At 49.3% G+C, this 16,561-nt stretch overlaps 1 protein-coding gene across 1 annotated transcript in view; it reads right to left on the reverse strand.

Moving 5' to 3' along the window:
* The window catches only part of LOC119922876 (normal mucosa of esophagus-specific gene 1 protein-like), a 31,017-nt gene extending 28,067 nt beyond the window's left edge, over positions 1–2,950 (reverse strand). The window contains exons 1-2 of the mRNA XM_038742475.1: positions 2,908–2,950; positions 712–755 (exon numbers count right to left, since the gene is read on the reverse strand). Coding sequence (XP_038598403.1) covers positions 712–755; positions 2,908–2,950 — 87 coding nt within the window. The remainder of the gene's footprint in view (positions 1–711; positions 756–2,907) is intronic.
* Between the last annotated feature and the right edge of the window lie 13,611 nt (positions 2,951–16,561).

The following is a 16,561-nucleotide window of genomic DNA, read 5'->3' on the forward strand; positions in this document are numbered from 1 at the left end:
ATGTGGCGGTGTCGGAGGGTCCTAATACACATGGTCCCTGGCCCATGGAACTGGACAATATAGATGGGAGGAGGGATAAAAAATATATTTTCCCAATAGGATGATGTCATAGAGGATGACAAAATACAAAAGTACTGAAGTATCGGTTGAGCGCTGATGTAATAGGTTACTTCTCTGGCACACGTGGGCAGAGTCTTGAGATTAACATGAGAAGTTTAGGGAGTGAGGGCCCTAGCATGTGTGCAAGAAGAATCTATGTGGAGAGGCCTCCGACATGAGAGGGTACCCTGGACAAACCCAGGATCTAGATCCACACCCCAGCATCCTTGGTATGGCTAGTATGGTACACTGGACCACTGGAGATTTGGGTCAGCACATAGGCAACAGCGGGTACTCTGTCAACATCCAAAGGAATGTGGGAAGAGCCAAAGGAACTGGTTATCTTCCCCTGGTACCTCTAGGAAGAGCCCTAGACCCCCAGACAATAGTCCAGAACTTGTAGAGAGGGTCCTTGGACCCAGTTCAGCACCTTAGCCTCAAGGTGGAGTTTCCTGTGACCTAATCCAGCACAATGACTCCTGTGAGTTGAGCCCTGGGACTTGGATTTGCAGTTTAGCATATCTGGGGAGACTTTGACCTGTTTTAATAGCCAGAACCGATGGTTAGATCTTTGGCACCTATGATATGGGTTATGGTTCAGCCCCGTGGTACCTTGGAGGAGAGCCCTAGGAACTGGGTCAGAGCCTCAGTGTCACCTTAGAGCCAATAGGGAGGAACTGGGGATCTGGGCCAGTGGCCCAGGACCTGGACTGAAGGCCCTGGGACTTGGGTCAGCATCCCAGCAACCTTAGGGATGGTTCTGGGTTTACGTAACACTGCAGTTCCATAAGGGGACAAACTTGGGATCTGGGTCTACATCCCTATGTGCTGACCCTGGGATCTGTGAGCCCTCCAGGACATATGAGTAGTGTTCTGGGCTTGGGCCAGCATCCTAGCACTTATTGGGAAGATTTTGGACCTTGGGTCAGAAAGCCAGAAGTGGTAGGGAGGGCCCAAAGATCTGGTTTAGCACCACAGCTCTAACAGGGAGGGACATGAAGCAGCATGACTTAGTGGACACAGCATGGGCCTGGGAGTCATATGGCCATGGATTCTAATCCCGGCTTTCCCACCTGGCTGTTGTGTGACCTTGGGCAAGTCACTTAACTTCTCTGTGCTTCGGTTCCCTCATCTGTAAAGTGGGGATCAAGACTGTGAACCCTATGTGGGACAAGGACTGTGTCCAACCCCATTCTCCTGTATACACCTCAGTGCTTAGAAGAGTGCCTGGCATATAGTAAGTGATTAGCAAATACCATTATTATTATTATTATTATTATTATTATTATTATTATTATTATGAGACCTTGTTCAGAACTTTGACATGTAGGTGTTGAGCTCTCGGACTAGGCCCATCACCTCAGAGCCTGTGGGGAAGGCGCGGCCCATGTATCTTGAGTCCTGGTTCTGTATCCAAGCACCTCAGGGGAGGGTCTTAGGTTCTGAGCCAGTGTATCAATAGCAACTGTAGTGAGGGTCCACTGGCTCTTGGGAAGAAAGCCCTGGTGTTAAGACAACTCCAGTTCCTTATGACCCTCTCAATCAATCAATCAATCATAAGTAACTGCCTAGTAACTGCTTGGGAGAATGCCCACAATGAACTTACAGTCTAGAGGGAAAGACAGACATTAACAGAAAATTAATAAATTAATGGGAGGTATGTACATAAGTGCTGTGGGATTGAGGTGCGGGGTAAATAAAGGGAGTAAATCCCCTCGGGTGTCAAGCACTCTATTAAGCACTCTACTAGAAACATGATAATCAGGTCCCACATGAGGTTCATAGTCTAGATAGGAGGAAGAACGGGTACTGAATCCCCACTTTGCAGATGAGGGAACTGAGGCACTTGCCAAAGGTCACACAGTAGACAAGTGGCAGAGCCAGGATTGGAATCCAGGTTCTCTGACACTGTTGTCTACTAGCAGACTTGACATGACTGACTCCATTTTGTGTATGCTGACAGTAACCCTCCATTTTGTGCAGGCCGAGAGAACAACTCCTTTTTGTATTTTGTGCAAGGCTCAGCAACAGATGTCTTCAAGGCCAGTAACAAGTAACAAGTATCTATGCAAGGCCGTAGGGCAGATAACAACCTGCACAAGGCAGTGAGAACAGAGAATAATGAGAATTTGTAACATCCTGTCGGTCCTAATCGGATTCCTGAAATTCCTAAATGCTCCGCTCCCATGTTGCTGTAACTCAATAAAAGACACAGTGAGAATGGGATCTGGGCTGCTTGTCACTCGTACCTCTCCCGGGAGGTGAACGGGCAGGTAGCCACTTTCCTTCTTTACTGCTCTATCTGAACTCATATCTCCGAGTCATTTTTCCTATCTGCGTCACCACCCTGGGTACAAGAACCCTGCGGCCAATTTACACCGATTAACCTATTTTGCACCCTACTTGTCGATAACAGACACCCAAGCCACTTTCCACTAGGCCAAACTGCTTCTCAGTATCCAGTGCAAGAACCAGGTTCAAGTTCTTGTTAGAGCATCTTCAGGCGAGACAAGGCCATCTGCTTTTGACAACTCGGAGTAGGCTCATTCAAATGCAAGGATGTGTTATAACCCAGCCCGGGTAAGATGCCTGAACATAGTACGTGGAGTCTTTCAGTGCCTTGACACTTGGTTGAGTGGTAAACAGTTTTGGAAGGGAATGGGATTAAAGGAGCCTGATTCGGAGGGAGGTAGGAGTTTCCGTATGCTCTATGCGACATCTCACGGGCAGTGGTTACAGGTACTTAACAAATACCATAATTACTATCATTATGAATGAGAAAACGCCCTGAATATCTATCTACCGCACCTTCCGTGCCCCGTAAACTGGCCACGACTCCCCTGCGGGGCATGATGGGAGTGGTAGTTCAGTAGGCGGAGATGAACTCTGCTTAGAAGGTGCATCACACTACGATTCCCACACCACTCTCCAACACCTCATCACAGGGCCTACAATGGTCGTGGCTCCAGCAAGGGTGGACGAGAGTGAAAGTTCAGTAGATGGAGGCGAAAGCTGTCTAGAACGAGCATCACACTGGCTCTTGGATTTGACAGAGCGGAGCTGGTTTATTCAAATACTGGGATGTGCTGTAAGCCAGCCCGGGTAAGATTCCCGAACACAGTATGTGGAGCCACTCAATGCCTTGACACGTGGCTGTGTGGAAAACTCATTTGGGAGGGAATGCGATTAAAGGAGCCTGATTTAGAGCGATGTTGGGATCTCCGAGTTCTCTATGTGACACCTCACGGGGAGCAATAACAGGTACTTAACAGCCTGAGCCCCGGCGTCCAGGTCTGCTGGTGCTCCGGGCCCCTCGGGCTCCTGGATTTCTGGGACTCCTTGGGCTCTGGGGCCAAGGGACTTTGGGACTCCTAGTGATCTGGGGATGTGGGATTCGTGTTGCTCTCGGGGTTCTGTGCCTCTGGGGTCTTGGGGATCCTGGGTCACCGGGGCTCTGGTATTCTGGTGCTCTTGGGGTTCATGTGACTCCAGGGCTCCCGGGTTGCTGAGAATATGGCGCTCTGGAGATGCTGGGATCCTGGGCCCCTGCGTTTCTGGGCTCTGACGCTCCTAGGGCTCTGGGGTTCTTGGAACGTGCGTCCTGGGGCTCTGGGGATCTGGACTCTGGGGATCTGAAACTTTGGGCCTTTGGAGCTCTGGGGCTTTGGGGTGCTTGGGTCACTGGATTTCTGGTCTCTGGGGCTGCTGGGACTCTGGGACCTCTGGAGGCCTGGAGCTTTGTGGCTTTGGGGCCTAAGTGCTCTTGGTATCAGAGGCTTTGGGGCCTAGGAGCTCATGGGACTCTGGGGCTCTGGAGCTTTGAGGCTAGTGGGATTATTTGGACTCCAAGGCTCTTGGGACTCTGGGCACTGAGGCTCTGGGTCTCATCGGTCTCTATGGCTCCTGGGGTTCTGGGGCTTTGAGGCTTCTGGGGCTCTGGGGCTGCAGGCTGTGCAGCTCGTGGGGCTCCAGTGGCTCTCGGGCTCTGTGGCCTTGGGGCTCCTGGGTTTCTAGGGCACTGGAGATCTGAGGAGCTTCAGGTCTTGGGGTTCATGAGACTGCAGGGCTCCTGGGACTCTGGAGTTCCTGGCCCTCAGGGACTCTGGGACCTCGGGGCTCTGGAGCTATTTGCCTTCTGCAGTTGTAGAGATTCCAGGGCTCTTGGGCCTCGGGGGATAAAAATAACAATAATAACAATAATAATATTTGCTGAAACACTTACCTTGTGCCAAGCAGTGCTCTAAGAGATGGGGTAGAGGCAAGGTAATCAGGTTGTCTCATGTGAGGCTCACAGTTTTTAATCCCCATTTTACAGATGAGGTAACTGAGGCACAGAGAAGTTGAGTAGCTTGCCCAAGGTCACAGAGCAGCCAAGTGGTGGAATTGGGATTAGAACTCTCATCCTCTGACTCCCAAACTTCCTTTTTCCCGTAAGCCACAATGTTGGGCTCTTAGACATTTGGGCTCCTGGGGCCCTCAAACTCTGGGCCCTTGTTCTTCAGGAGCTATGGGGCCCTGGTGCTCTTGGACCATGAAGTCTTGTGCCCACTGGGGTTCCTGGAGGTCTGGGGCTCTGGTCCCTGGGGCTTTGGGACGCCAGGGACTCTGGGGCTCTGGGGTCTTGAGGCTCCTGGGGCTCTAGGGTTCCTGGGTCTTTGGATCTCTGGGGCTCTAGGGTTCCTGGGTCTTTGGATCTCTGGGGCTCTAGGTCTTAGGTTCTTGGGCCTCCAGGGCTCCTAGGAGTCTGGGGATCTGGGTTCTGGGGATTTGGGGCTACTGGGAATATGGAGCTCTTTTCTAGGGGGCTCCAGGGGCTCTGTGTCCTTGGGGATCTTTGCTGTCTGGGGAACTGGACTCCGGGGTTACTGGGGTTCATAGGATTCTTGGTTTTTGGGCCTTTGGGATTTGGGAATCCTGGGGCCCTGCATCTCTGGGCTGTGGGGCTCTAAGGATCTGAGGCTCTGGGTTCCTCTGGCTCCTGGAGCTCTGGTATTCCTTGAGTTGAGGGGACCCTAGGGACCCCGGGATTCCTGGTCGTCTAGGGCCGTGGGATTCCTATCCTTCTGGAATTCCTGTGCCTCTGGGGTCTTGGGGTTCTTGGGGCTCTGAGCCGCTCTTGCTCTGGGTCTCCTGGGGCTCATCGATTCCAGGGCTTTTGGGGCTCTGAGGATCTGGGCTCTGGGGCTCTGGGATTGTGGGTCTCTAGAGCTCTGTGGCTCTGTGGCACTGGGGTCCTAGGGGCTCATGGGACCTCGGAACTCGTGGGGCTCTTGGGCTACTGGGTTTCTTGGATCTGAGGATCTGTAACTTTGGGACTTTTGGGCTGTTGGGACACTGGGGATAGAGACTCTGTGTCTCCTGGAACTCTGCGGCTCCTGGGGAACTGGTGCCTTGGGGCTCCTGAGTGTCTAGGGCTCTGGAGATCTGGGGCATCTCGGGTCCCGGGGTTCTTGGGACTCCAGAGATCCTGGGGCTCAGGGGATAATAATAATAGTAATACTCATAATAATAATACGAGATAATCAGGTGGTCCCACATGGGGCTCACAGTCTTAATCCCCATTTTGCAGGTTAGGTAACTGAGGTTCAGGGAAGTTAAGTGGCATACCCAAGGTCACACAGCACACAGATGGAGTGGCCGGGATTAGAACCCACAACATCTGACTCCCAAACCCGTGTTCTTTCCACTAAACCATGCTGCTGAGCTCTTGGGGTTTTAGGCTCTTGGGACAAAGTGGGTTCTGGGTTCTGGGGCTCAAGGAGCTTTGGGGCTCCAGGAGCTCTTGGGTCCTGGTGTTCTGGAACTTTGGGGTCTTGCACCCACCTGGTCTGTGGCTCTTGGATCTTAGAGCTTCTGAGGCCCTGAGGCTCTATGGTTCCTGAGTCTGGTGCTTTGGGGCTCTGGGGCTCTTGGGGTTCTGGAGCCTTGGTGCTCTGTGGCTTTTGGGGTTTCTGGAGCTCTGGAGCTCTGGGGACTTGGGGCTCTGTGGTATTTGGGCTTCCTGGGGCTTTAGGGCTCCTGGGCTTCTGAAATCTGGGGATCTGGGGTCTGGGGCTTTGGGACTCTGGGGATCCTGGGACACTGTGGCCTTGGGGCCCTGGAGCTTATAGGGTTCCTGCGACTCTGGAAATCCTGTGTTTCTGGGACTCCAGAGCTCCTGGGAATCTGGAAATATGGAGCTCTGGACTCTGGGGCTTTGGGGCCCTGGAGCTGCTGGGTTCTGTGGCTTCTGGGGTTCCTGGGGCTCGGGGGTTCTGGGGCTTTGGGGATCCTGCGTTTCTGGAATACTGGGGCCTTTGAGCACCTGGTGCTCTGGGGCTTCTGGGTTTCTCGGGCTCTGTGGCTCTGTGGTTCTGGGGCCTTTGGGCTCCTGGAGCTCTGAAGTCGTCTGTGGCTCAAGCCCTGTCGTGAGGAGAGGGAGGGGTCCGTGGCGGCTCGGTTCCAAAGACGACTGGGAGTTTGACTCTCACTCTTGACGGCGTTCGCCTCTGCCTACTGAACAACCAGTCCCTTTATACCCCTTAGTGGGTCTCGCGGCCGTGAAATGGTGCGCAGAAAGCGCGGGAGGCGGCTATTCAACCTGTCAAAGGGAGGCATTGCTACCGAGCTGAGGTGGCCTGAGCCCCTGCCCCCAAATTCCTGCCCCCAACACTTTCATTTATAGCCGTAATTAATTCGTTTATATTTGTGTTTTTCTCCCTATCTAGAATGAGAGCTCGTTGTGGGCAGGAAATGTGTCTGTTACACTGTTGTGTTGTACTCCCCCAAGAACTTAGTACAATGCTCTACACACAGAATGTATGCAATACACATGACTGATTGATTGATCGTGATTGGTTGAGTCAAACACAGAACCAAAGACTTGGGCTTGTGAGATAGGAAGAAAAGTTGTTTGGTCTACAGAGATAGGAAAGGAAGGCAGCATGAATTCATGGCTAGAGCCTTAATACCAGAGAAGCAGTGTGGCTCAATGGAAAGAGCACGGGCTTTGGAGTCAGAGGTCATGGGTTCAAATCCCGGCTCCTCCACCTGTCAGCTGTGTGACTTTGGGCAAGTCACTTAACTTCTCCGTGCCTCAGTTACCTCATTTGTAAAATGGGGATTATGACTGTGAGTCCCACGTGGGAAATCTGATGACCTTGAACCTCCCCAGAGCTTAGAACAGTGCTTCGCACATAGTAAGCGCCTAATAAATGCCATCATTACTATTATTATATTATTATCAGCCCTCGACTATGTGACCCTCTGGGTAAGTCACCTCTCTGCAACGTACCTATTTATTCATCTTATTTTTCTTCCTTTATCTATTTCTGTATATTATTGCCTACCTCCCCACCTAGACTGTGACCCCACTGGGATCAAGGAATGTGGCAGCGTGGCTCAGTGGAAAGAGCACAGGATTGGGAGCCAGAGGTCATGGGTTCAAATCCCGGCTCCGCCACTTGCCAGCTGTGTGACTTTGGGCAAGTCACTTAACTTCTCTGTGCCTCAGTTACCTCATCTGTAAAATGGGGATTAAGACTGTGAGTCCCACGTGGCACAGCCTGATCACTTTGTATCCCCCCAGCGCTTAGAACAGTGCTTGGCACATAGTAAGCGCTTAACAAATGCCATTGTTATTATTATTGTTATAGTGTAACCCTCCCGAGCTCAGAAGACAGTGATTTGCATACAGTAAGCACTCAGTAAATTCGATTGAATGCATGAATGAACGAAGAAATGCATGATTTCTCTGAAACTCAGCTACCTCATCTCTTAAAATGAAAGTTAAGACTGTGAGTCCCATGTGGTATAGGGCTGACTCCAACCAGACTAGCTTGAATCTACCCCAGCGCTTTTTACAGTGCCTGGCACATATCAAGCGCTTATGAACACATACCAATAGAAGACAAAACAAAGAAAGAAATATGAAAGGTGCTGGGGAAGGATTTGACTGGGAAGAGGAGTTCTGTTTTGGACGTGTGTAGTTGGAGGTGTTGGCGGGATGTAATACACATGGCCCCTGTCCCAAGGAAGTTGACAATGTAGATGGGAGGAGGGACAAGAAGATATATTCCAGGTAGGAGGAAGTCATAGACAAGGGCGAAATCCTAGAGTACAGATGGACTCCAGAGTTGCCACAAGGGGGCAGCTGCCCTGATTGCTCAGGCCACGGCTGGCACCTTTGGATTTTCAGAGCCCTGCCGCCGTCCAGACAAAGCAGTACAATTCTCCAGAAGCAGCGAAGTGAGTGAAAGGTGCATAGGGCTGGGAGCTGGGAAATCCGGCTCCCCTTTCTGGTTCTGCCACATTTGTGCTGCGTCTGTTTGGGCAAGTCACTTTGGAATTGTGTGCCACAGCCGGCCCACCTGTAAAACTTGGTGGACTATGTCTTCTCCCTCTTCCACAGTGTGGGAGTCCCGATGCCGGCCTCCTCTGCTCTTATCGTACAATCACCACACCAGCAATTGACCAAGAATAATAACTGAAAAACAACACCACCATAATGTGAGGGTGAAGTTGCTTAGGCATCGACCAAGCCAATCAGACCCAGCCGCGAGGGGAGAGAGCCTCAGGGTAGTCTTGGGACTTCTGGGAGTTGAGTAGTCTGACTCGCTCTTGAGGGCTTTCGCCCCCGCCTACCAAACTACCAGTCCCGTCCTGCTCCGCCACGGGGCTCGCTGCCCTTGAAGAGTGTGTAGCAGGTCTCGGGGCCTCTGGGGACTCCTTGAGCACGCGGAAGGGCGCGAGGGCATTGGGCGGAGCGTGGAAAGGGCGGGAGAGGTTGTTCAGGCCATTTTCCCATTAATAATGATGGTAACCCTGGAACTAGCCCTAACTCAAAGACTAACTCTAAGAGGTACATACATCTAACACTAAACCTAAGATTAACCCTAATCCTAGCTCTAATCTGAACTTTATCCCAAACGTTGATTTTAACACAAACACTATCCCTAACCTTACCCTTCGCCCAGTGCTATCCTTAACATAAACACTAAACCTCACCATAACCCATACTCAACCCTAATCCTCTTTCTTTAACCCTAAATTTAACCTTAGCTTTGAATCTGCCACTAGCCAAAACACTAACTCTAACTCTAGGCCTAGCCCTAGCTCTAGCTTCAACCCTAACCCTAATTAAACCTGTCCTGACTTTTGCCCTCACCCTAACCCTAACCTTTACACTAACACTAATTACTAATCCTAAACCAAGCCCTAACCCTAACCTCAAATCTAACTCTGGCCCTAGCCCTTACCCTAACCTTAAGCATATCGAAAACCCTTACTTTAGCACTACTGCTAACCCAAACTCTAACCCTAACCTTAATCTTATCCCTAACACTCACCCTAACCCTGGGTTTAGCCCTAACACTATCCCTTACTTTAAGTCAAAGCCTAACACTAACCCAAACCATAACCATAAAGCCTAAACCTAGCCACAACTCTGACCCTAATGCCAACTCTAGCCTTAGACCCAGTCCTATCCCTTAACACTAAATCTAATTCTCACCCCAACCCTTACCCAACGTTTACCCACAGGCCTAATCCCTATCCTAAATCTTACCCTAGCCCTAGCCCTAGCTAGCCCTAAGATTAACCTTAACCCTATCCGTAGCCCCAACCGTGCCCTTCATACTAACCCTAACTTTACTAACCCTAACGCTGTACCCTAACACCTTAACCTTAATCAATTGATCTAAATAAAATAATTAGTTAATCAATTAACTAATCAACCCTAACCTTAAACCTATATCTAACCCTAAATATAACCCTAACCCTTACTCTAACCCGAACCATAAATTGAACCGTACCTCTATGGTCTGGTTTCATACTAACCATACTAACCCTAACCCTAACCACATACTTAGCCCTAACACCCTAACCTTAACTCTAGCCATAACCCTAACCTAAAACCTAAGTCTAACTCTAAACCTAACCTTAACCCTCAACTACCCCAATACCTAACCTTCCCTAGGGTTAACCGTAACCCAAGCTCTAACTCTAATCTTCCACCTAACCCTAGCCCTAGCCCTGCACCTAGACCTACACCTAATACTAACCCTATACCCAACACTCTAGCCTTAAACTAACCCTAAACCTAACCCTAAAACTAAATCTAACCCTTAACTGAAACCTAACTTTAAGCCCAGCATTAACTCAAAATTCTCCAGTGGCTGCCTGTCAACCTATGAAACAAGCAAAAACTGCTCACTCTTGGCTTCAAGGTTCTCCATTACCTCGCCCCCTCCTACCTCACTTTTCTTCTCTCCTTCTACAGCCCAGTGTGCACCCTCCTCTCCTCTGCCGCTAACCTCTTCATTGTGCCTCGTTCTCGCCTGTTCTGTCGTCGACCCCAGGCCCACGTCTTTTCCCTGGCCTGGAATGTCCTCCCTCCGCACATCTGCCAAGCTAGCTCTCTTCCTCCCTTCAAAGCCCTACTGAGAGCTCACCTCCTTCGGGAGACATTCCCACCCTTTTTTCTCTCCTCCTCCCCATCCCCCCTCACCCTACCTCCTTCCCCTCCCCGCAGCACTTGCATATATGTTTGCATAGATTTATTACTGTATTTATTGTACTTGTACATATTTGCTAATCTATTTATTTTGTTAATTATGTGCATATAGCTATAATTCTATTTGTTCTGACGATTTTGACACCTGTCTACATGTTTTGTTTTGTTGTCTGTCTCCCCATTCTAGACTTTGAGCCTGTTGTTGGGCAGGGACCGTCTCTATATGTTGCAAAGTTGTACTTCCCAAGCGCTTAGTACAGTGCTCTGCACACAGTAAGTGCTCAATAAATACGATTGAATGAATGAATGAATGAACTCAAATCTTAAGTCTAACTGTAAACCCGAGGCAAGGACTAACCCTATTGCTAACCCTAATTCAAAAATCTATCCCCATATCTAACCTGACTGCTAGCCCTAACCCTAAGCCTAACCCTATGCTATACCCTTACCAGAGCCATAGTCTTTAGCCTAAGCCTAACACTACCCCTAACCCTAATACTAACCTCACTTCTACTCCAGCCCCAAAACCTAACTCTAATCATAACCCTAATCCTAGCCCTAACCCTACCTCCAATTCTACTCCAGGCCCTAAACCTAACTCTAACCATTACTGTAATCCTAGCCTTAACCCTAACCCTTATCTTAATCTTAACTCTAGGACTAAACCTCACCAAAATCTTAATCCTAACCCTAATGCTCACTCTAACTCTAGTACTAGCCCTAGTCCTAGTCCTAACCCCATCCCCACACTAACCCTAGCCTAGGCCTACTAGTAATCTTATTACAAAATCAAGCCATAACCTTAACCTTACCCCTAAGCATAACTATAATCCTAATCGACAACTAACCTTACCACTAAACCTCAACTATAACCCGAGCCCTAGGCCTAGCCTCATGTCTACAAGTAACCATAACACTACACTTAACCTGAACCCTAACCCTAGCCTAGCCCTTGGTCTAGCCCTAACCCTGGCAATAACCCTAGACTAGGCCTAGATTTAAGTCTAGACTAACCATGGTAATGCTAACTTTATGCCTAACTCAAGAACTAATCCTAGCCCAAGCCCTAGCATTAACCATAACCATAATACTAAACCTCACCTTAACCCTAACTCTAATCCTAACCCCAAATCAAGGTCTAACCCTAAACCTAACCTTAATCCTAACCCTGGCTCTACCTCTCGAGCTACATTCAAGCCTAACCCTAACCCTCAACCTATCCCTAACCCTAGTCATAATTCTATCCCTAGATTGAGTCTTAACCATAAGCCTGGGCTTTTCCCTAACTCTAGATCTAACCCTAACCTTAGGAGTTACCCTAGTCTTAAACCTAACTAAATCCCTAATCCTAACCTTATCCATAACCCAAATCCTATCCCAGCACTAATCCCACCCTTAGTGCTAACCATAAACCTGATCTTAACTCTGGCTGAAGCCCTCCAATTCTGGACACCTGTGTTGCGGGACCCTATCACCCTTAAACCCTGCAACTCTCCCTGGTCAATGCACTGTGCTAGTCCTAAACCTAGACCAAACCCTAATGTCAAACCTAATACAAACCCTAACCTTAAGCGTGACCCTAGCACTAATCCTAATACTCAAACCGATTCCTAACCCAAATTCTAACCTTATCCCTACCATCACCTAACACTAGACATAGCCTGGCCTATAACTTTAACGCATCCCTAACCCTACCCCTAATCTTAACTCTACCTTAAATTTAATCCTAAACCTAGCCCTAAACCTAGCCCTAAACCATAACCCTAGCACTAACTCTAGTCCTAACACATACGTTCATCGTAACCATAACCATAATCTTACAACTAACCATCACTTAACCTTAACCTTAGCCCTAGGCCTAACCCTACCCCCTTGCCTAGCCTTAACCCAAACTCTAACTGTAATTGTTCAGGAGCCGTAGCCTTAACTCTGACTCAAAATGTAAATTTAAATTTAACCTGTTCAGAAGCCCTAGCACTAACCCTAACCCTAATCAAACCCTGACCTTAACAATAAAGCTAACCCTAGAACTTACTCTAAATCAAAACATAAGTCTTACCCTCGGCTTCAAGGCTCTCCATCACCTCGCCCCCTCCTACCTCACCTCCCTTCTCTCCTTCTACAGCCCAGCCTGGACCCTCCGCTCCTCTGCCACTAATCTCCTCACCATGCCTCGTTCTCACCTGTCCCGCCGTCGACCCCCGGCCCACGTCATCCCCCTGGCCTGGAATGCCCTCCCCCACCACATCCACCAAGCTAGCTCTCTTCCTCCCTTCAAGGCCCTACTGAGAGCTCACCTCCTCCAGGAGGCCTTCCCAGACTGAGCCCCCTCCTTCCTCTCCCCCTCCTCCCCCGCTCCATGCCCCCCACCTTACCTCCTTTCCTTCCCCACAGCACCTGTGTATATGTATATATGTTTGTACATATTTATTACTCTTTATTTATTTATTTTACTTGTACATATCTATTCTATTTATTTTATTTTGTTAATATGTTTTGTTTTGTTCTCTGCTCCCCCTTATAGACTGTGAGCCCATTGTTGGGTAGGGACCGTCTCTATATGTTGCCAACTTGTACTTCCCAAGCGCTTAGTACAGTGCTCTGCACACATGAGTGCTCAATAAATATGATTGATTGATTGATAAGTCTATCATTAAGCCTAGGCCTAGCCTGATCCTAGCCCTAACCATAAACCTAAACCTAAACCCAATCCTAACTATAATCCCAAACCTAACTCTGACCCTAAAGCTAAACCTAACCCTAACTAACCCATTCCTGGCACCTGCGTTTTTATTGGTCTCTTTTTTCTTCTTCTGGTATCCCCTTACCCTTCCCTCAGGACTTGTGTATATTTGTACCTATTTTATTACCCTATTTATTTTATTAATGATATGTATATAGCTATAATTCTATTTATTCTGATTATATTGACACCTGTCTACTTGTTTAGTTTTGTTGTCTGTCTCCCCCTTCTAAGACTGTGATGTCTCTGTGTGTTGTTGAGTAGGGATTGTCTCTTTATGCTGCCGATTTGTACTTCCCAAGTGCTTAGAACAGTGCTCTGCACACAGTAAGTGCTTGATAAATATGATTGAATGAATGATTAGAGGTAGGGCTAAGCTTACAGATAGGTATTCGGTTATGCTTCTTGTTAGCGTTTGGGCTAGATCCAGGGTGATTTGATTTGACTGACCCATGGACAATTCATTCTTTTGCTGTGGGCATCATCTGCCTATTTTATGGTTGCTTCTGCATGTTGTTAACTGCCCTCTATGATGTCATCATCTGCTTATTTTATTATTGCCATTGACTGTTAATTGCTAACGGCTCTCTGATGTCATAATCTACTTATTTTATTATTGCTACTGCATGTTAATTGTTAACTACTCGCTGTGCTGTCATTTACCTTGCATGACCTCACCATGAACTATCCATTCCCCTGCTCCCAGTCCTCACATTCCCCTTCCCCTCTCCCACCCAGCTCTTTTCCTCCCTTTCCCCTGCCCCCACCCCTACTCTTCACCCCCTCCCCCAAATCCCTCTGTACCAACGGCCCTCAACCCCTCCCTTCCAACCCCCTCCCTCCCCCCTCCCCGCCCCCTTCCCATCCCAGTTCTCCTTTCTCATCGCCACCCCTCTTCCCCCTCTCTCTGCCCAGGGCCAAGCCAACTCATTCCAATCCAAACCCCCCCTCCACAGCTGCTGCCAAGTGTGGCCTTTGGAACCCCCGCTCAATTATAGCTAAACTCCTTTTCATCCTTGACCTGTGCCTTTCCAGCTCTCTCCTCCTCCTCACCTTAACCGAAATGGCTCACTGGCTCACTCACTCCAGATAATAATCATGATAATAATAATAATAATAATGGCATTTATTAAGCGCTTACTATGTGCAAAGCACTGTTCTAAATGCTGGGGAGGATACATGGTGATCAGGTTGTCCCACGTGGGGCTCACAGTCTTAATCCCCATTTTTTTTTACAGATGAGGTAACTGAGGCACAGAGAAGTTGTGACTTTCCCACACTGACAAGTGGTGGAGCCGCAATTAGAACCCGTGACCTCTGACTCCCAAGCCCGTGATCTTTCCAATGAGCCATGCTGCTTCTCTGACATGGTGATGATACGGTCTCTTCTGCTGCTCTTTCCAGCGGAGACCTCTTCGTCTCCCACTCCCACAGACTCACGGGAAAAGGAGGAGGTGTCGGCTTCCCCATTGCCTCTTTCACACTATGCCTTCTCCCCCTACCCTTTCCTTCCCCTCCTTTGAATCCCATATTATTCGCCTCCACTACCCCATCCAGATTCTTGTAGCCGTCATCTACCGCCCCCCGGCCCCACCTCCAACTTTTTTTTAACGATTTTGACCCCTTTCTCACCTTCCTTCTCTCTTTTTCCATGCCCACTCTGATCCTCGGAGACTTCAACATCCACATGGATGTCCCTGGTGACTCCTCTGCCGCCCGCCTTCTTATCTCTCCTTCATGCTGCCAACCTGCTGCTCCACCCCACCTCGCCCACTCACCAACTTGGTCACAACCTCGACGTCATCATCTCCTACTGCTACACTATCTCCATCTTCACCAATTCTGAAATCCCTCTCTCTGATTATAACCTTCTCACCTGTCTCCTCACTCACACTCCTCCCCCGGTAAATCTACATTACTACCCCCCAGAGATCTCCGCTCTCTCAACCCCGTCCATCTTTCTCAGTGCATCACGCCCCACCTCGCTTCCCTATCCTCTCTACCCAATCTTGATGACCAGATTACTACTCGCTCGAGCTGCTGAATGCTGCTGGTGAAAGTCTAAACACCAAGCCAACCTTGTTCACTTTAAGTTTATCCTTTCCTACCTTACCTCTGCCCTCTCCTCTACCAGGCAAAACTATTTTTCCTCCCTTATTGACACCGATGCCCATCATCCCTGTCAGCTGTTTCATACATTTAACTCCCTTCTCAGGTCCCCTGTTCCTCCCTCTCCTCCATCCCTCACCCCCAACGATCTGGCCTCCTACTTCATTAGCAAAATTAACTCCATCAGGTCTGAGCTCCCCAAAGTCAACCCCCTCTCCATGCCCCCTGCTCTCAACCCTCTCTGCTACTCTCCCATCCTTTCCAACAGTATCTTCAGATGACATCTCCTCCCTCCTCTCAAGTGCTACTCCATCCACCTGTGCTTCGGATCCCATTCCCTCTCATTTATGAAAACTCTCGCTCCCCTCCTCCTCTCCTTAACTTCCATCTTCAACCACTCACTCTGAACTGGTTCCTTCCCCTCTGCCTTCAAACATGCCCACATCTCCCTCACCCTAAAAGAATCCTCTCGACCCCACCTCCCCTTATAGTTATCACCCTATCTCCCTCCTACCTTTCCTTTCCAAACTCCTTGAACGAGTCGTCTACACCCGCTGCCTCGAATTCCTGAACACCAACTCTCTCCTTGACCCCCTTCAATCTGGCTTCCATCCACTAGATTCCACCGAAACTGCCCTCTCAAAGTCACCAATGACCTCCTGCTTGCCAAATCCAGTGGCTCATACTCTATCCTAATCCTCCTCGACCTCTCAGCTGCCTTCGACAATGTGGACCACCCCCTTCTCCTCAGCACACTATCCAAGCTTAGCTTCATAGACTCGGTTCTCTCCTGGTTCTCCTCTTACCACTCCGGCAGTTCATTCTCAGTCCCTTTTGGGGCTCCTCCTGCCCCTCCCATCCCCTTACTGTAGGGGTTCCTCAAGGTTCAGTTCTTGGTCCCTTTCTGTTCTCTATCTACACTCACTCCCTTGGTGAACACATTTGCTCCCATGGCTTCAACTGTCATCTCTACGCTGATGACACCTCTCCCTCCCTTCAGGCTCGTGTCTCCTCCTGCCTTCAGGACATCTCCATCTGGATGTCTGGCCGCCACCTAAAGCTCAACATGTCCAAGACTGAACTCCCAAACCCTGCCCTCTCCCTGACTTTCCCATGAC

This window comes from Tachyglossus aculeatus, unplaced genomic scaffold (genome assembly GCF_015852505.1).
Source record: "Tachyglossus aculeatus isolate mTacAcu1 unplaced genomic scaffold, mTacAcu1.pri scaffold_12_arrow_ctg1, whole genome shotgun sequence".
NCBI lineage: Eukaryota > Metazoa > Chordata > Mammalia > Monotremata > Tachyglossidae > Tachyglossus > Tachyglossus aculeatus.